Here is a 20,504-nt window from a genome sequence, read left to right as displayed (position 1 = left end):
TCCTCAAAAGTATTTGGTTTTGTGTGTGTGTGTGTCTGTGTGTGTATGTGTGTATGTGTGTGCGCGTCTCCTCAGAGCACGTCTTTTATTACTCCTGTAGAAAAGGTAAACCTCGGCAACTGCAGGGTTTTAAAACCAACACACTGCCGGGGCTTGTTTTAAAAAGGAGCGAGCCGAATGATTGAAGTATTAAAAAGTCAATATTTCTTTGTGACACACAGCCCGGTTTTCACAGAGGAGCGCTATGTGCCAGACAAGGCAGCCATTGATGCGGGGGGTGGGGATGAGGGGCGGTTCGGGTGCTGGTTTGGGGGTTAAGAGATGTTGGGAAACCGCTGTACGCCTTCTTCTGCTGCTGGTCGTTGATTAATGGAAGTCACTGGAGATTAACTGATATTCAACAAAAGCTGAAACAATCACTGGATGAACAGATTAGACGTACAAGGAAAACTCATTTGAAATAATCATGTGGCATCATATTATTGTTTTTTCCAAGCCTATCAGATAGGAACGTTCTCTGATAGTAAGATAGTAGTTAGATGCTTGGGCATACAATGGGCAAAATTTGGAAAGTAAAAGCCAGCCTCAGAGACACTTCAGCCACTCTAAAGAAATCCTGAGACACTTTCTGAGTCATACACAGTGACGCAGAAGTCATCATATTCACTTGCTTTAGTTACAAGCTTGCTGGCGTTCTTTTACCCCCCACCGTAGTCCACTGTCCTCAATGTTTCCAAAGGTGGACATCTTTCAATGGTCCTGGTTTGTGTTTTTCCTCCGCTCTCTCCCCTGCATCTCTCTGTGCCTGTAATCTTTCAGCCTCAGCAGTGATAGGAGGGTTGTAAAAACAGAGCCAGAGGAGGTCATCCTGAAGTTTGCACAGGAGCGAGCCATTCATCCTCTCAGGGGGGTTTGGTTCTCTTCGTTGCGGTGTGGCTGAGGCCGCGAGAGATGAATATCCCGTTCTGTAATGGTCGGGCATGAGGCTGGAAAATGTTATTTGTCTCTTATGCTCTGCTGGGCACACAGGGAGCTAAACGTTCCTGTCGTTTCTCAGTGGATGTGATTAATTGGTGCTATTCATTTCCGAACAGGAGGTCAGCCCTTCGTGTTCTCAGATTGGCAGCCACTTCTACAGCCACGTCTGACTGGTGTCTCTGTCAACAGCACGGAGACACGTCGTACCTCCTGCTTGTTGACACAGACAATGGATTTGACTGAGAGTTCATCCATACAAGACTGAGTTAATTTGAAAACGCTTCGCATTTTGTGCTTTCGGGTCATTTCCGTACAGAGTTTGGTCTTTTTAACTTTCCTGTCAAACAGCACTGATCAGAAATTCAATATTCCTTGTCCACACTGGAAAGACATCGTTCTCATCATATATCATATTAATTCAGACAGACTGTTGAAGGCAGAAAACTCATTGAATTGTGAGAGTGGCAACGCATCTTGTGTTGGCAGTAAAATATTCCAGTGTAGCTTATTTTATTACAGAAAGCAAATAGTTTCTTAGCTTTTTAAATAACATGTAACCATTCTTCAATGAAACAACAACACGATTATTTGTTGCCATTTGCTGTGCGTCAGTTGGACCGTCCTCTATCACACTAACTTTACTTTACATTTAGTTATCAAAGCCCCGCGTGTTTACTCTTTCTGTCTCTGGTGGTGTGTCGCGAGGTCAGACTGGATTTCACTGTTTAAGCAAACGAAATGTTTGCCTGAGCTAATGTCGTTTGCTATTGACTCTCGTCTCCTGATTCATTTGCACGCTGATGCCACTGCAGCTGTGTTCGACCAACACCAAGGCTCAGTTTGTTTCAGATTGATTTAAAACTTTACACCAGAACAGTCTCGCTCTTGTCCGTCTCTACGGACTCTTTTAGTCAGTTTGAGGACGTTATCTAACGGTCCTCAGCATCTCAGTAACTTTGAGATAAAGAGGCTTTCATAGGTGATTGGAATTGGTCGATTCGTTGTCTTTTTACATTTATCTTGGTTTTAAAAAATCCTTTTAGTCTTACTTTCCTTTGGTATTGTTATTAGATTGTTGCATTCCCTGTGCTTCCACCTGTTGAAATGCACCAAAATTTGTTTATAATCCTTTAGAAGGTTTTCTGCTGAATATTGGAGATTAAAGCTGGTTTTTAATGACTTCTACTTCTTTTTAACTGATCTACAGTTCAGCATCACTCTTGAACTTGCTGGACCTGATTCTGACAATTAAACTGAATCTGCGATCATCAGACAGTTACAAACGTCTCACAGGAGATGGTACCTGCTCACCAAAGTTACATCGAGCACGTTCAGGCTGAGGAGTGGGAATGAAGGAGGAAACATTCTCTCTCTTCCAAGTCAGTGAACCATCAAACTCATTTTGAGGCTGCTTTAAGTTATAAGTTAAAGTTTTGACCTGTTGACATCTGTGGTAAGTGAAGTGCAAAAACACCACAATATTCACTATATAAGAACAAAAAACTGGTTTAAACGATTGAGCTGATTACCACCTTAATCTGACCTTTTTTATTGAACCAAAATCTCCAACGGGATCTTTCAAGCATAACAATACAAACTCTCACAGCGGGCAGACGTCCCCTCTCCATTCAGAGAGTTAACAGTTTGCTCTGCACAAACAGGAATGCTTTGCTCCCCCCTCCTGCTTTACTCCCCTTCCACCTCTCTGCACACACTCTGGTCAGCGTGCCACTGTGTGTCGATGTGAAACAACTTCTCCCTCCCTTGTTTTTCATACCTCGTCCTCTCTTCCCTTCCCTCTCACCATGTGAAGCGTCGGGATCCGTGCCGCCCGTGTGAGAGTCTCTCGGAGCAGTTGGGTGATGGTGAACAAGTAAGTTTATTCTCCTGTATATTTCTGTGTGCATGCACGTCTCCCATGGAGAGGTGGGTCCTTTCAGTGCAATTACTTATTCTTTTGTGCAGTGCTCTTCGGTATTTGTGTCCAACTCGCCTGGCAGTTATTCCGTTTCCTCTCCGCAGGCTCATTTCTTATGATCAATAATATGACCCTTCACCTCTCCCCTCTCCCCCCACATTTCTCTCCCATCCTCAGCGTGTATATATCCCTCAGTCTCTGACTTCGGGGGCTGCAGCTGCGTGGAGAGACATGCGCTCACAGTCGGGGGGGGGGGCTCAGGTAATGTGTGGTGGATATTTTCTTTGTTCTGAGGCATGAGTGCTGAAATTGGAAAGGGGAGGACAGACAGAGGAAAAGACCCAAAATGGATCAATAACATCAGTCTGGATTCTAACATTGAGTCTGAATGTGTGTTGTTTGATGAGCAGTTTATTGTCAAGCAAGACACTGACACTGACTATACTCTTGTGATAGTGATGAATATTTTTGACAAAAAGCAACATCTAGAAACATTTAACTGCTGCTACTACTGACAACAGCCATCACACCTGATTGCATGATTAATAAACTCATATCTTTAGTTGATTAGTTTGTAATGGAATATTTATGGAATGTGCTATTAGTCATAACTGGAAAATAATCCCTGGCACCACAGGTATCTTTACAAACACGCTGCTCTCTTCTTTAACCAGATTTGAGATCCTTCCCTCTGACAGCATCATCAAGTAGATGTAATGAATTACTCATTAAAATACTAAAACCTTTAGTCACACAAGAGATTCAAAGAATAGAGACAGTCTTAGTTTGCATGATAGTATGTCACGTTTACCACGGCCATACCTGGCACAATATGTCCATGCACAACATCTAGTTTACGGACAGTAGTCAAAGATTTATATAATAATATTTCCAAATTAAAACAGACTACTCACAATATAGAGAATAGAATAAAAATACATTTTTTTTATTGTGCCAATAACCATATAAATCAAATGCACAAAATGATAGTTTGAATATTTTTAGATGTGTCAGCCGGACTTTGATACCGCAGCTCCATCCCTTGATTGCTGCTGTGCAGCCTCTGGCTCCCAAAGTGCAACATGGCAGTGTTTGTATCCAGGATATTTTGGCTTCATTTCTGGACAGAAGTGGTGATGCATCATCCATCTTTATTTACAGTCTACGGTGGAGATCTTAACCTCCGTTTAAAATTGGTCTGGGATCTTTTTGCTTAAATGTTGTTGATGCCTGAATACCGTTGTTTGCCTTCAGGTGTATGAGCATGTGAAGAGATGTAGAAAATAATCTGATTAATCATTTTTGAGGCGGTAGTTTGTGATGTAATTAATATATTTACTGTTTGTGGCTCTCAATCCTCCTGAATGTATTATCACTTCATGTGCAGTCAACTGGTGGTTGCACTTTGGAAAAAAAAGTACATTGCCTGATGGATCAGTTTAACCATCTCAGCATCTGCATAGTGCCTCAACTCTTAATAACCATACTGGGCAAAGATTCAAATTCTAGTTACATGCAGTTTTTCAATTGGGACTTTTTCTTTGCATCCAACCACCTTGTGAAAACCGTCCTAAACAAAACAAGCTATGAATCACACCCATTTGACTATTACATGCATATAATACACATTGAATATTGCTCTCATGTTAGCTAACCAATACCTGTTTACACATTCAACAGACAGAGCAACTTCAGCATTAATTACCTCTGCCAAGGTTAGGTTTTTGTTTGTTTGATCATTAGAGATTATGCGGAAATTACTGGACGGATTACAAAGAAACTTAGTGGAAGGTTACTGTATGCTTCAGGGAGCCTGATACAAAAAGATTTGTTAATACACCCTCCTTGTGTCATTTATTCGAGAAAGCAAAAGAAATTGGAGTCGGTGATAAGAGAACAGAGGGAGACAGAGAGGGAGATAGGAGGAGAGGGATCGGTGCAGCTGTGTGCCTCTTTAGGATTCCTGCTCTCTACCTCCTCTCGCCGGGGCCAAACCGGCATCATTAGGTTTGGCAAATTACCCGAGCAGCCATTGTGGCGCGGCCATGGCACGTTAGTGTGTCTTTTTAACTGTGGCTAAACTCAGTCTATTCACTTGTAAAAGAGAGCGGCCATTGGCAGATAGTTGGCAGGTTGCACAGAGAGGCCATTCACCCCGATAGGAAGGAGCTGAGAATACGGCCTCGGAAATGGTCCTCTCTGAATATTTTGATGGAGAGACTCTGGATGCCCTCTCAGTGTCCATTTGCTACAACTAACAAATCTCCATGAACTGACTTCATTGCTGATTAATACTTTTTCATAGGTGAGGGATCAGTTACCGTCAAGCGAGAGCAACTCTCAGATAATTAACTTTTCATTCTAGCTGCTGTCTTGTGAGCCTTTTCTTATTTAAGGAGGAATTTAAAGTTTGCAGGTTTTTGGTTCACTATGCTGAAAGGGGGGTTCTCTGTTTCTTTTAATGAGAGTTTAGACAAGAGAGACATCTACAAAGGTCAGATACTGGATTCCTTCCTTTTCTTTCTCATGTCACGGAGGAACAAATTACAGGGCTTCTGAATGAGGAAATAATTGCTTGTAATTAATTTCCTTGTCATATATTACCTCGGTAAAGAGGATTTGTCTGGATTTGAATGAAGCTTGCCTTAGATGTGCAACCAGTGTCACAGCATGCTCATTTTGTCGCCTCTATAATCCTGGTAGAACTGCATTTGATCGCGAGGGGGACAGTAAATGTTTTGTGAGGTATAACCGAGAAGGATTTGCTTATCCTGACTGACAAGAAATAGCACCTTTACAGTGTCGCCCCGCTCATCCTAAAGAGACTCATCCATGCCTTCATCAAATCAACTCATTCATAGATAAGCCGTGGGCTGAAGGCATCCGAGTGACACACACCGCGGGAGGGCCGTCTCTGTGGTTCCTGAAAAGACTGAAATGTTCTACTCCTTCAGTTTTATAAAGACAAAGCCAGGAAGGCTTGAATAGAAAGTTCCTGAAACAAGACAAGTTCAGTGTTGCTTTGATTTTGTATACATGCTTTTAAAGCTCGAGATTCCCTGCTTTTCAAAGGGTGGGGTGTGTGAGTGGTGTTTGTGACGATTAGGTGTATTGTGAGGCGGTGGAAAAATATGCAATGTCTCTGGAGGAGAGAAAAGCAGGAGATTTTTTTTTTTTTAGTTTTTTCTTAACATCTAAATTAAAGATCCAGTTCCCCTTATTTTAATCAAGCTGCACCAAATTTTACAGACTCATTAATATCAGTTCCCTAAATATGCCAGATTTTTTAAAATCAAGATCCATGGCTTAAACTCACAGTTGACTTGGAAATAAATAAAAACGTCAAAACGAGTCCCGTCTCACAACGTTAAAGAAAGTCCTCAAAGTATTCCTGTATACACCTCTTTGTCCCAAAACATGCCAAAATTTGATGGATTACTTCTCGGCTCATTTTCCATCCTTCCACCAAGTTTGGAAATCCTTTCGGTAGTATTTGCTTGCACAGGCTGACAAACAAACACACGGACAGGGGCAGAAACCTAATCTCCTCCTAGTTTAACTTTGGCAACAGTGGTTTTATTTGACTCTGGAGCAGCTGTGTTTATCTCCGACAGTGTTAAACCCTTCAGTAAAAACATAAGCATCGTAGTTATGCAGAGTCTGTGTTTCCTCTGAGCGCGGTGAGGGCTGAAGGTGCTTGAGCGAGGAGTCAAAGGCGGACACGTACTGTAAGTTATGGAGAGAAAACACGAGTCAAACAGAGCTGTAATGTATACACCTGTCATGTGTTGGTGTGTTGATACAGTGAAGCCATTAGACTCTCAGGTTCAGAGGTTTAAATCCTGGCAGTGTTCATCTCCGTGTGGGGGTCACATGCTCGCTCCGTGTTCCTGCGAGTTTCCCTCCCACAGACCGGTCACATGAATCGCCGACTCTGTATTTCTAATCTCTTCACAGGTTGTTCGAGCTTTATGGTGTTTTTCCGACACAGGCAGCTACACCAGCGAATGAATGGATGAATGCTCTGACACGCTCCGGGCTCCAGGAAAACACAGCGAGGCTTGAATGTTTGCCACTTTCACTTCCTACGGTTCAGTCAAGGCCGCTTTCCTCCCTGTTTGCATCTGGCAGCAGATCGGGTTTTGGCTGATCCTGATCTCGTCAAGCCCTGATAACTTTTCTCAAATTTATATCAGATAACACGTGATATATTTTATCGATTAATTGTGAAGTCTGTTATTGACAATCAGTTTTATTCACTTTTAACCATAACTACAAACTTTCTCTCATCTTAACTTAGTAGTTTTACTTGACTTAACTTAACCAAATTAGCGACAGAAGAACAGATGTTGCCATGTAGTTATGGCGACTTGTTAAGAATCTGCATCTGTACATTTCCCCACTGTCTCTGCAGACTGACTGACATCCGCTGCTGCTGCTTCTCATTGTACTAAAGAGATAAATCCCTGAACATTAGGCCTCTCACTGTTCGGCCTTTGCACGGCGAGAAGAGCACGGCCACATAACAAAAGTGAGTCCAGCGGCGGAGCCTCTGTTCCCATCGCTTCATTAAGCAGCAATGTCGGACCCAGCAGGTTGTAAAAACCTCTGCCTCCCCTCCACAAACAGACATTCAACACTTCAGCTCTGCAGAGAACACAGCACATGCACGCAAACTGACAGAAAGAGGGAGCTGCTGAACTGTCGTGAAGAATATTAAACCTTTAAAAACGACTTTATCTTCCAATTCTGACAAATTTAGAACCAGAAGTCTGCATCAATCTCTCTTAATGTTCTCTGAGACCGTTTCTCTACAGACCTCAGCTGCAGTTGAACCGTTTTTCTTTCAAACTCCAACAGCTCTGTAATCAAACACGACCACTAGTCCCACTCCCTGTTCTCTAACATGTTTTCTCCCTAGTTATAGAGATTTAAAACAGCTTTGGCCACAACTTTTTCTAAGGGCGCGATTACAATGACTTCAGTGCAGGTTTGAAAGCAGCTTGAATGTCTGTTCTCCATCATGTGAGAGTTAAAACAACCACCTTTGGTTTGTCTACAGCCTTTTAAGGGTGCTCTTACGATGAGTGTCTTCCCCCTGAAAAAAAGACCATGCTGGGATCAGGAGGTTCATCCCCTGCTTTGTGTATCTCATGCTAAAAATAAACATTCTCCTGTGTAAACGGCTGTAACAGTATATTTTGAAGAAGTCCTTCTGGCCTGTGTGTCAATATGCTGCACAGTGCAGTGAGAAATGAGCCACATTTGTATTTGTCAGCGAGATTTTACTCCTGACAGTTTGAGTTATTTGATAACACTGAATGAAATTCCCATTGCTCAGATTGCTTTCACTGGTTCTTAAAGATCATGAACTGATGTTGGAAAGGAAAATAAAAGAGGAGAAGGAGAAAGAAATGGAGGTGGTTGATGGAGCAGAAGAAAAGTCAATCACAACCAGGCAAAATACAAAATGCACACTGTCTAATGTCTAATAGCTAGTTATTAATTTAATATTGTCTGTTTAAATGATTAAAAAACTCTTGGTTTGGTTTATCTTCAATACATTTTAGATACCTGCTAAGTGCCCAGCCAATTTCTGAATGTGCCACCATCAGACAATTATCTTTGAGCAGACTTCATGTACGTAAATGGATCTTGATGTTGACACAAAGGCTCCTCATGTGGCTCGCAGTTCAAAGTTCACAGCCCGTGTTTGGCCCCGGGCCCAGTCTCGTCTCTCAGTGGCTCTCCTCAGTCATGAAGAGCCGCTGCAGACGGCACTCTCGGTCTCAGTGTCGGCATTAGAAAGATCTTGCGGCCCGGGCCTTTTGAGGTGAATCAGCCGTGACCGAGTCCTGCTGACAGCGAGGGGCCGGACACCCAGCAGCGGCAGACGCACAGTTGGGCCGCAGGACTGGCACAACTAATTTGAAATAGATGGACAGGCTGACAGAGAACAGGGAAGGGAGGGAAACAAATGTGGTATTAAGAATTTCCACCATAAGTGTTTGATTCTCTGGGCTCATGTGCTCCTCTCTTACAACAGGTGTTTCCTGAGGACCTGATTGAAGACTGGGTGTGGTTGAAGCCATGCTGACGTCAGGGTGGGGGGTGTGGGCCCTCTCCCCCTGTGGCCTCGTGCTGCTCATCTGCTCGTCTGTCTGTCTGTCCCAGCAGCCTCACCTCAAACTCGCCGACTGCAGCAGAAAGGAGCATCCTGTTGTCTCCTACCAAAGTGAGTACATCAACGCTAGTTATCTGTAGAGAGAGGGAGGTCAATGAAGAATTTAGTATTGAAGAACTTAGAGTGAACAGTCAGGGAGAGAATTGTCATGAAGAAACACTGGAAACCAGTGGAATGCTGACATGAAAACTAACAAGACAAACTGGGACTAAACAGAACCACAGAGACTAAACACACCATGTTCAAAATCTGTTTCCACTCTGCTCTTTGTGTTATTCTTGTACTAACGCACCTTTGGACACAAGGTGAAGATCCAGGTCAGGTGGGTAATGTCACCAGAAAATTAAATAAATTTGAGGTGAACACTGGAAAAAAGGCTGGAACGCTGGACTCTAGGAAACTGATGAGAACTGGTACAGGGGAAACATAGCATGGAAACTAACTAGGCCAAGAGAGGCAGGGAAATAAGACAAAGGTATGACATATTAGGGCTGATGAGACAATTAAGATAACGTGGAACACACAAGGTTCATGGAGGGAGATGTGAATGAGAGAGGAGCTTAGTGATGTTAAACAAGAAGCAACAAGTACAAAGAATGGACAGAAATGGCAGAAAAACAAGCAGTGGATGAAACAACACATCATCAGTGCCATTTCCACATCTCGCTCATGGACGGTTTGAAGCTTTGACTGACTGAACAGTTCACATCTATCCTCAGTTTCCCCTCAGACTGTTTTCATACTCTGCTTTTTCTGCCAAATGAGTGTGTTTCTAATTCTGTGTAGTTAACCACGGGGGTGAAAGAGCGAGGCCTCGGGACACGGCCGCTGTTAGAAAGACTCACTTTTCATGCCGAGCAGAGTGTCTGTGAGTGGCTGCATGGACACCGGTCATAATGTGTGCAGGGAAATGCACAAAAGCTATTTTGATTTAATAGCTCCCTCTGAAAATCACTGTTGCTCAGGTGGTGGTTTGTATTCATGTGGAGCTGAGGACAAGAGTGAAAGGTCAGTTTTAACTCTGTTAGCTCACAGTCTTAATAAATCCTACAAAATATTATATGAGATTAATAAGGACTAGGTATTGCAACCAATTAGGGTTAACTCTCTTTTAGAGATGATTTAAACTCAGGTTCTGTATTCTCCTTGTGCATTAGGCCTCACACTTATTTGTACATCTGTGCATTTATCAGACGTACAAGTTTAGATTTAATTAATACATCCAGCTGTTTAACAACTGGGCCCTTGTTTATGTTATTTTGACTGAATGTCCGTTTCCATTCAGCTCAAATTGTTCATCTGGCAAACTGTGCTGTTATTGTTTTGGAAACGTTAGTCCCCCCAAACCGGCCCCTTCAAAAAGAGGAATTAAGGTGAGGCAGCAGAAGTGGTGTTTAATGTTCAGTACTGCTGATCTGTATCCTGCTGTGGTGGATGCGATTTATTTGATTTTTATCTAAATGACAATTTACATAGAAAACTTAGTCATAAGATAGAAAAACAGAGTTATTTCCACAGTTATTGTAAGTAAAATAATCTTATATTATTTTCTTCATGCCAGTTTAAATTAGAAACATTGCAGGGGTGCAGATTTTACTAAATTAGTTTGAATGTGACATGTCGTTTACATCCAAACACAAACCTCATACCCACATTCATTTTCTTCAACCACTACAGACAACAACACACAAGAATGCAGCTTTAATTAATGGCAAACATTTAGATCTTCTCACTCCAGAAACTAACAAATATGGTGGTTAATCCCAACTCAAGCTTTAAAACAGCCGAGCAGAAAAGGAAACCCCACTGGATATATGTATTCAATCATTCACCTGCCTAAACCTCAACCTCTTATTCTGCCCCCCAATTTTTAAAACATGGAGTGTTGAACCCTTGGACTCGGCCTCGTTCTGGTGTTAATTTCTGACTGATTTATTGACACATCAGTCAAAACACTGAGGGAGTAATTGAAGACCGTTAGACAGGTACCATTTGGTGAAGAGGGATTCCCACGCAAATAATAGACAACTTATTTATTCCCCTTCTTCCTAATTCTCCTCCTCCCGCTTCCTTTTCATTCTTCTGATTTGCTTCTTGTCTTCCTCCTGTTCTTGCTCATTATCCTGCTCCTCCCACTTCTTTCTCCTCCTCTTATTCTCCTGCCTTTTGTCTGTCCTCATTAATCTTTTCCCGCCCGTCATTGTTCATTTCATAACGTCTTTCTCCCTTTTATTTCTTGCCTTTCTTCACCCCTCCTACTTCTATTTAACTTGTCCTGTGACCATTAACCCTTTACTCCCCCTCCACCCCTCACTCTTCATCCAGTGTTGACGCCATGGATGTCGGAGTTCTCCCATCCAGGAGTGAAGGATTTCTCCCAGTTGGCTCTGGACCTGAGCAGAAACCAGCTCATTGTGGGAGCGAGGTAACAAATAAGCAGATAAACATTTCAAGTGTGCAATGTGATAGAGATAAATGTAAATCATCGGGTTAATAGGATGAGGTCAGGGGAGGAAATGGGAGATTTAAACATGTGGATCATATTAAAGACAACATCATTGACAATATCAAACTCAACCTCTGTGTTTCTCTGCTACTTATTTGCTTTTTCAGAAACTTTATCTTCAAGCTGAGTTTGAGCAACGCCTCCCTCATACAGGTGACACCAGCCGATATAAAGGATTATTTGTTATTATATAAAATGAATTTAATGTAAAATGTTTAAATCTACATGATTATACAGGACTACATATATTTTGTTTCTTCCACAGGCGACAGAATGGGCACCCAGTGACGATACAAAGCGCTCATGTCAGAGCAAGGGCAAATCTGCGGTAGGGTGCAGTTTGTATCATACAGAGGAAATGGGTCACACTCAGTTTATGTTTACTCTGTTGTTCAAGTTTAATGAACGATAGAGGGTCAGCTCTTTCTCATGAAACAGATGCATTTGTCTGCAGGAGGAATGTCAGAACTACCTCCGGGTTCTGTTGATCAGTGGGAGGACGCTGTTCACGTGTGGGACCAATGCTTTTGCCCCCGTTTGTATGAGCAGGCAGGTGGGTGCAAGAGTTTATCATGAGATCTCACAAAGCAAGTTACCAGGATCCTCCAAACATTAGAAATAGTTTTGGGAAATTAACAAAACTAGTTCACAAAATGTTTTTGTTTGACCATAAAAACAGTTATTTTCAAATAATCAATTTAATGCCTCACAATTTTAGCCCTGAAAAGGAAGTAGGTCTTTGCAAAGGAGGAAGAATGAAGGTTTTTTGCGTAATATAAGTGATATATTGTGCATTTTGAAAATGGTAGAAGGTCAATGTAAAATCAATATGTCCTTGCAAATGAATTGAAAGTTTTGATTGAATGTGGATGAGAGGTTGAAATACATTTCCTGTAAAGACTGTTTCCGTCCTCTGTCTGTCCTTCTATCAGATTGACAACATCAGTGAGGTGCTGGACACGGTGAACGGTGTTGCCCGATGTCCCTACGACCCACGCCACAACTCCACCGCCATGGTGACGGAGAAGGGCGAGCTGTATGCCGCTACAGTGATCGACTTCTCGGGACGTGACCCAGTCATCTACAGGAGCCTGGGGAACATGCCGCCGCTGCGCAGCGCCCAGTACAACTCCAAGTGGCTCAACGGTAAACAAAGCACCACACAGATTTGTTTACAGCCTCATGTGTCCGTTGGTGAACATCATATATTTTCTCTTTTCTCATTCAGAGCCTCATTTTGTATCTGTTTATGAGATCGGTCGCTTCGCCTACTTCTTCCTGAGAGAAACAGCGGTGGAAAACGACTGTGGGAAGATGGTGTTCTCTCGCGTGGCGCGGGTCTGCAAGAACGACATGGGCGGTCGGTTCCTGTTGGAGGACACCTGGACGACCTTCATGAAGGCCCGACTCAACTGCTCGCGCTCGGGAGAAATTCCTTTTTACTACCACGAGCTGCAGAGCACCTTTTACTTACCAGAGCAGGACCTGATCTACGGCATCTTCACCACTAATGTGTGAGTGGTAGTTGTAGTCATTGGTGGCATCATTAAAGGGGAATGTCAGTGATTTTTTTTTTCATGTTAGAGTCTTACCTGTCAAGGTTTGTCATTTTCCTCAAGCCTCCACATTTGCTTTCCCTGTCTTTCACGTTGAATTACTGCGATCTGACCATGTTAACACCCCCTGTCCTCCAGGAACAGCATTTCAGCTTCAGCCGTCTGTGCCTTCAATCTGAGCGCCATCACTCTCGCGTTCAACGGACCGTTCCGCTACCAGGAGAACCCCCGCACTGCCTGGCTCTCTACCCCAAACCCCATACCCAATTTTCAGGTAACTCATATTTCGAAAGACTGGATCCAGTGGACGTGCCTGACAGACATGTTGTTAATAGATATGAGACTGTTGCGTATTTCCCGAGTTTCACAGCCTTACCTCCAAGGGGACAACAATTCATCTGTGTGAGCGCACAAACAGATTGTTAATGCAGGACAGTATGAAGAAAACTCTTCTCAACAAGTGCTTGGCCACTTTTAACACGTACAACATGCTATCCAATGTGAACTGCAAGGACACTGAAAATTGCTAAATCAAATGAGCAATAAAATATAATAGAAATTACATAAAAAACATTGTGATGTGTACATAATATTCAGATTTCACTACAGACACATTATGTTTAGAGAAAGTCCCGGAGACCCAACACATGGTGTTCTTAGTCACAACAGCCTCTTTCTCACTGATCCTCCCCTCTTCTATCCTCAGTGTGGCACTCTGGAGGAGGGAGGCCCCGGGGGGAACCTGACGGAGCGCAACCTCCAGGACGCCCAGCGACTCTTCCTGATGAACGACGTGGTGCAGCCGATCACCATCAACCCGCTGCTCACCCAGGACAACCTGCGCTTCTCCAAGCTGGTGGTGGACATCGTGCAGGGCCGAGACATGCTCTACCACGTCATGTACATCGGCACTGGTGAGGAAGATGCGGAAGAGTGTGGTAGAAGTTGCACTACCGATTTAGATCTAAAGTTTAATAACTGAACCTTTTGTCTTTGTCCATCTTGTCAGAGTATGGCACCATCCTGAAGGCTCTCTCCACAACCAACAGAAGCCTTCAGGGCTGCTACCTGGAGGAGCTCCGGATCCTCCCTGACGGACAAATCCGGCCAATCAAGAGCCTGAAAATTCTCCAGAGTGACAGGTCCTTGTTTGTGGGACTCGATGACAGATTGGTGAAGATTCCATTAGAGCGATGCTCCAACTATCCAAACGAACGGTACAGAGCTCTAGCATGCAGGAAATAGTCAATACAATGGGATAAAAATCCATTAATAGACAGTAAAAGTGAATGAGGTTTAGAACATAGATACATTAAAATAATGCCTATAAACCAAACTTAATCAGAAGATGGGCTGCCAATGTTTTGCTGCCCTCAGGAAGAATGTTTCAGAGGCTTGGAGCATCGTGCACGTTAGACAGCTGATAGATCAGAGGACCTGAGGAGCCGTACTGGTTCAGTATAGTATAGATGGGACTCAGTGTCTATAATAGATAATATAAAATGTATTTCTTTAAAGTTAAACAGTTTGAAAACTCACAATCTGCAGCCAATCGTCTAGTAAACGTTGCACTTCAAATCTGAGAGTGTTTGTGTATGAAAAAAATCCTTAATTAGCTCAGTACCATTAAAGAGAAAAACATGTTTGGGACTCAGAGTTTGAACGGCTCTTAGTTAACGCTGACAAAGATGATTATGTTAAGAGCCCATTTTATTTACCCCTGTAAAGAAACTGCTTTTTTACTGTCACTCTCGTAGACTCCATATTTTGGCTTGCCCCAGAGCATAAATTACACAAGTAGGCTATTAGTGAATTTGTTGACAGTAAACGCACAACTAGAATATGCTGACAACCTTGCAAAATATTTTATGATGTACTGTACAATACTTCCTCTGTACACAATAGAAGTTCTTTGATAATTTCAAATCATTAGACAGCTGCTGATCGAAGGCAGACGAGTCTGTGGTGTCATTTCAATCAAACGATGTGTAGCAGGGATTCTCAATTATTCTTCAGCTTCTTCAGCTCAATGTCTGATCTCTTGTTAGCTCCTGCCTGGAAGCCAGGGACCCGTACTGCGGCTGGGATCTCAAACAGAAGCGTTGCACCACCATCGAGGAGAGCTCCAACATGAACCAGTGGACCCAAAACATCACAGAGTGCCCAGTAAGACACTCACACCTGTGGAATGTTCTGTACTGTATAAAAGGTAGAACAGGTATAATGTGTTAAATTTGTCTTTCTGGAGGTGAGGAACTTAACGCAGGATGGTGCTTTCGGTGCCTGGGCTCCGTGGCAGCTCTGTAACCACGATGACGGCGAGGGCTCCATCAGCAGCTGTGCATGTCGCTCCCGCTCATGTGACGGACCGGTGGCCCGATGTGGCGGCGTCGAATGCAAGGGTCCCACCATTCAGGTGGCAAACTGCTCTAGGTACATAAAACAATAAATCGGAAAAAATTATATGTTAATACAACTAGTTGAATATTTGTATTGCTATTCAATTGCTGATATATGGTATTTTCTATACATAAATAGATGTATGGTTTTTACGTTTCCTGTTCCTCAGGAATGGCGGCTGGACGCCCTGGTCTTCATGGGGCCAGTGCAGCAGCAGCTGCGGCATCGGCTTCGAAGTGAGGCAGCGCTCCTGCAACAACCCCTCGCCTCGCCACGGTGGTCGAATCTGCGTCGGCCAGGTTCGAGAGGAGAGGTGAGGATGTAGCAGCCATCTTTGCTGCATGGCTTGTTTAAGTGTTAGAATATTACCACATCAGTGACAGTCTAGGCACAATTTAGCTAAGCTAGAGTTTTGAGATTTGACATATACTTTGAAGCTTAGATAAAACCAGGAAGACCTGAGCATGCTTTCGTTTTCTGTGTCCAGGCTGTGCAACGAGAAAAGGCCATGTCCCCTGCCAGTGGCGTGGACAGCGTGGAGCCCCTGGGCTCACTGCAGTGCCGAATGTGGAGGTGGGGTCCACTCCAGGACCAGAACCTGTGAGAATGGAAACTCGTGTCCTGGATGTGCCACGGTACTGCAGTGCTGAAAAGTCAGGGTTTGTTGTGAAAGTAAAAACAATCTAGATTATTTATGAATTAATTTGCAAAAGTAGACAATCTGCTTAGGGATACTACATTTATATTTATATAAATTGTACAAGTAGAAACAAACGAGTAGAATTAGCTTGCTCCACAAAAGGTCTATGCTGCCTCACAGGCTTCACACTTAAAAATGCTGCTAATTGCAAATCTTGGAAGCTACCACCTGTGCCAACACAAGGTTTCCAGTCTGACAGGATGGCGGCATGAGAAGGAAGAAAATGTCAGGAATAGAATCTTAAAGGTTCAACCTTCACATTGCAGTGCTCCCATAGCAATAAGCTAATGCAGAGTGGCACTCAGGAGAGCGGACAAAAAGAAAGTGTAAAAACAATCGTGGATCCGTCCCCTTTGTCCAGACCTGCACCGAAATGTAATGGATCCCTCTTGGCTCATGTCCCATCTAAGAGCCAAGTCTCAGGAAAATCGGTGCAAACTAATATAAAGATTTAAAAAAATGAAACTTCATTAAAAAGTTGAAAAGTAATTAAATTAATCTTTCAAGTAACAGAAAAGAAAGTGACCTGACAGTCTTCTGCTTGCGGGGCAGAAACATTTTAATATCAGGCACACACTGTTAACCTTGGGTACCTGTGGTTTGAGCTGTGGACGCAGGCCAGCTTATATATAATGGAAGATTTTTATTGTCATATTCCAGCAACCATCCATTAAGAGTAGCCCCATCTGACTCATCACTGATGAACCCACTCCATGAGAAGAGACTGTGAAGCATCATTTTATGTTTTCAGCAGGATGCAGCTTTGTTAAATGGTCCCATTCAACACAGTAATTGGCTGCATAATAAACTCGCTCCATTAAAAACATCAGTGTCCCTGTTGTTTAGCAGGATGTATTAATGCAGCACTGCTTCTACAAGCTGTTCATCATACATTAGGACGTATGGTGTCGGCAGATAAAGTAAATAAAGCATTAGCTACAGCCTGGGGCTCAGCAATGTCACAGCAATGTCTGCTTCATCCACTCCAGGAGTTTAAGGTCTGTAACCTGGAGGCTTGCCCTGAGGTCCGCCGCAACACCCCCTGGACTCCCTGGATGCCGGTGAACGTCAGTCAGAACGGGTCCCGGCAGGAGCAGAGGTTCAGGTACACCTGCCGGGCTCTGCTGCCCGACCCGCAGCAGCTGCAGCTGGGCAAGAAGAAGGCGGAGACCCGGTTCTGTCCCAGTGACGGGTCTGGAGCCTGTCAGACGGACTGTGAGTTTCTGAACAAGTCTTTTCCGTCTCTCTGCAGAGTAATGAAAAAAATCACAAATACAGCTACAGATGATCCTCCAATCACTACTGGCTTCAAACTACGTCTTGGTTGAAAGAAGGCAGTGTTCATATGCGGGAGATTCCGGCTTGGGCTTCACTGGGACATGGGAGGGCATGTCGTCCATCTTTATTATCAGTCTATGTTTGATGCCAACAGAACTTGGGGATCACGTACCTGGGAGTAACTTTCTGGGTTTGATTTTAGTGTAGCTGCCAAGCCAGGTCCAAAGTCTAATTACCTGGATCTGTGAAACTGTGTCAGCCATCAGCAGATTGATGAAACATCATTGATCTGTTACAACGAGGATCGATGATGTTTCCTCCGCTCCTCAGAGACACGACAGGTGTTTCTCCTCTTGAATTCTGGGTTATTTAACACAGCGAGAGTGTAGCTGCCTATTTGGGTCTGAAGAATTACAACATCCTTTTTTTTTTATATAAGGGCTTTTGTCTGCTGAGTTAAAAATGTAAAAAAAAAAGAAAATGTGTTCCAGCTCTGGTTGAAGACTTGGTGAAGTCCACTGGCCGCACTCTGTCACAGCCCCAAGATGCTCGCTGGGGATCCTGGGAAACCTGGTCCGGCTGTTCACAGCAGTGTTCCAGAGGTTTCCGAACCCGCAAACGTATCTGCTCGACGGCAGAGGGCAGGACCAACCCGAGCTCCTGTGTGGGATCCCCGGTGGAGTATCAGGACTGCAACACTCAGCCCTGCCCAGGTAACTGGGGCATTTTGGCAGCGTAGTCGCAAAAAGCAGAAAATGTTAATAGTATGAATAAAGTTTACTGTATGTGCGTGTACCAGTGAGTGGAGCTTGGTCTTGCTGGTCCTCCTGGTCCCAGTGCTCGTCCAGCTGTGGAGGTGGAAACCACCAGCGGACTCGGCAGTGCAGCAGCCCGGCACCTGCTAATGGAGGGGACATCTGTATAGGCCTGCACACTGAAGAGGCTCTATGCAACACACATACTCGTGAAGGTATGAAAACACATGTAAAGCTGCATTATAGTAAATCATGATGAATTCAAAACTCTTTGAGGGAATTTATTCAAATTTGGCACGAACACTCAGTTCAGTTTGATGAATTGATTCAATTTGTGGGAAGGCTTTTGCAATTTGTTCCCCCTTTTAGTCATATTTCCACTTTCTAACTGTTTTAAAAACTTCTGTACAGAGTTTAATGTCATTTAAAATAACTGTCGCACCATAAATACACTCGATAGATTCAGCCTGACTGCCAAGATTGAATAATGTTGTTTGTATGGATGCTGATGGGAAATCTCCACACAGCAAGTGAATCAATATTTGTGTTGAGAAGACAAACAGCGGGGTCGTTGGATCGTATCCCAGAATGCATCAGCTAAAAGATAGAAATTAAACAGAAAAAAAAATGTGTATTATCCTCCGGATTTACAACAGATTCAAACATGGACATAAATTTGGACTTTGAAATAAAAGTAGAGACATTGAAATCAACTGTGAACTGCGAAACCCAACGATTTCTCTTGGGCCCTTTTGTCTAAGTCTTGTTTTCTTTGTCAACTCAACTCGGTCATGAGGTCGGGGCGAGTGGGGGGAGTGGGGGGAGTGCGACGAGGAGGGTCTGCAGCATCGTAATCGTCTCTGCAGTGAGGACGTGGTGGCTGAGGCCGGACTCTGCCAGGGCAACGTCACCCAGGCCAGGCCGTGTCAGCCGCATGAGGTGCCAGGTAAAAAGACATGTTTGTATTTGCCATTCACACAAGTTAAAAGTACAAATTAATGGGGATCCTGTTGATGTTTTTTGTGTTTCATCTGATCTTTTAGCGCTTTAAAGATGAAACTTCACTGACTTGTGTTTTATTTCTGTCGCTCTCTCTCTCCAGTCGTTCTACCCGGACAGGACGACCACAGCTGTGGCAGTGAGTGCCATCTTCCATGAGCTCTCAGAGACTTGTTATTCATTGTTAGCGCCTGACACACACCTCATCTGTGTGCGTCTGTGTGTCTGTGTGTGTCTGTGTGTGTGTGTGCTGTCACTGTGCTATACCTTCGCTCTCCTGTTGAATCCAAAGTGAATCGATATCCCCTCTGTTTCTTTGAAGCCTCTGAACATGTAGCAACACCTAGTTATTGTTTCAAGGTCACAAAGCTTTTTTCCCCCCGTCCACAACACACTTTGTAGCATATTGAGTTTTGTTTGCAGCCCTGGCCCGATGTGGCGAGGGACTGGACTCTTTATAAAGTTTCATTGCAGCCAGGAGCAACATCAACTTCCAGTTTGAAGTCATTCTTTTCCACCCGCTTGCCGCACCCCACCTCAGGTTTTCTTCCTCATGGTTTTGCATTATCTCTAATCTCATCCTTTGCTCTCTCCCCTGCGCCTCCAGCCTTCACCTTGTTCCAGCTGCTTGCTGTGGGCTCAGGTAGTTTCTTTGCAGCAGCGTTACTCTCCGCGCTGGCCTACACGTACCACCACTCCCTGAAGCGACCGCCAGCCGAGTCAGCGGTGATCCACCCCAGCACGCCCAACCACCTCACCTACAACAAGCAGGGCAACAGCACGCCAAAGAATGAGAAGTACATCCCCATGGAGTTTAAGGTACCACTCGCATGTCTCCTCAGATTAAAGAGAGCAGGACCAAATGACAAAGTGATTGTTTCCTATCGTCAGGTATCATAAGAATTCTCTTTGTCTCTGCTCTGTAGACACTAAACAAGAACAATCTCCACGTGAATGACGAGACGTGCAACCACTTCCCCTCCCCGCTGGCGACCAGCAACATGTTCGCCACCACCTACTATCCTCCCAGTCTGGGCAAGTACGACTTCCATCCAGACTCCCCCTGCAGGGCCTACATGCACAGCTGAGAGAAAACGACCATCTTCAGCAGCCTGAAGGATTTCAAAGTCCGGAAGTCAACACCAAAATCATCCTCATCAGGTTCCAGAGATCTTAAATACTTCTGTAAGTCTGTGTGAACCACAGACATCACTGTCAACAGGTCCTATT

At 43.9% G+C, this 20,504-nt stretch overlaps 1 protein-coding gene across 1 annotated transcript; it reads left to right on the top strand.

The window, feature by feature from the left end:
• The first annotated feature begins 2,712 nt into the window (after positions 1-2,712).
• LOC128431032 (semaphorin-5B) lies at positions 2,713-20,504 on the top strand. The gene is made up of 22 exons (XM_053417230.1): positions 2,713-2,851; positions 8,943-9,131; positions 11,406-11,505; positions 11,694-11,739; positions 11,852-11,914; positions 12,041-12,139; positions 12,519-12,732; positions 12,815-13,100; positions 13,281-13,416; positions 13,849-14,056; positions 14,152-14,359; positions 15,191-15,308; positions 15,391-15,575; positions 15,712-15,855; positions 16,030-16,177; positions 17,232-17,457; positions 18,012-18,233; positions 18,320-18,490; positions 19,072-19,221; positions 19,378-19,413; positions 19,882-20,093; positions 20,201-20,504. Exons 2-22 carry the CDS (start codon positions 8,987-8,989, stop codon positions 20,360-20,362), a joined length of 3,279 nt encoding a protein of 1,092 aa, XP_053273205.1. The 5' UTR covers positions 2,713-2,851; positions 8,943-8,986; the 3' UTR covers positions 20,363-20,504.

The sequence above is a fragment of the Pleuronectes platessa genome, chromosome 24 (genome assembly GCF_947347685.1).
Source record: "Pleuronectes platessa chromosome 24, fPlePla1.1, whole genome shotgun sequence".
NCBI lineage: Eukaryota > Metazoa > Chordata > Actinopteri > Pleuronectiformes > Pleuronectidae > Pleuronectes > Pleuronectes platessa.
The sequence above is the reverse complement of the archived record's forward strand: the minus strand, read 5'-3'. Positions and strand labels throughout refer to the sequence as shown.

Excerpts from the sequence above, each read along its gene's own strand:
- LOC128431032 (XM_053417230.1), top strand. The coding sequence starts at position 8,987 with ATGCTGACGTCAGGGTGGGGGGTGTGGGCCCTCTCCCCCTGTGGCCTC. Across the intron at positions 14,057-14,151 it reads CGTCATGTACATCGGCACTG|AGTATGGCACCATCCTGAAG; the intron begins GTGAGGAAGATG and ends CCATCTTGTCAG. Across the intron at positions 14,360-15,190 it reads TCCAACTATCCAAACGAACG|CTCCTGCCTGGAAGCCAGGG; the intron begins GTACAGAGCTCT and ends ATCTCTTGTTAG.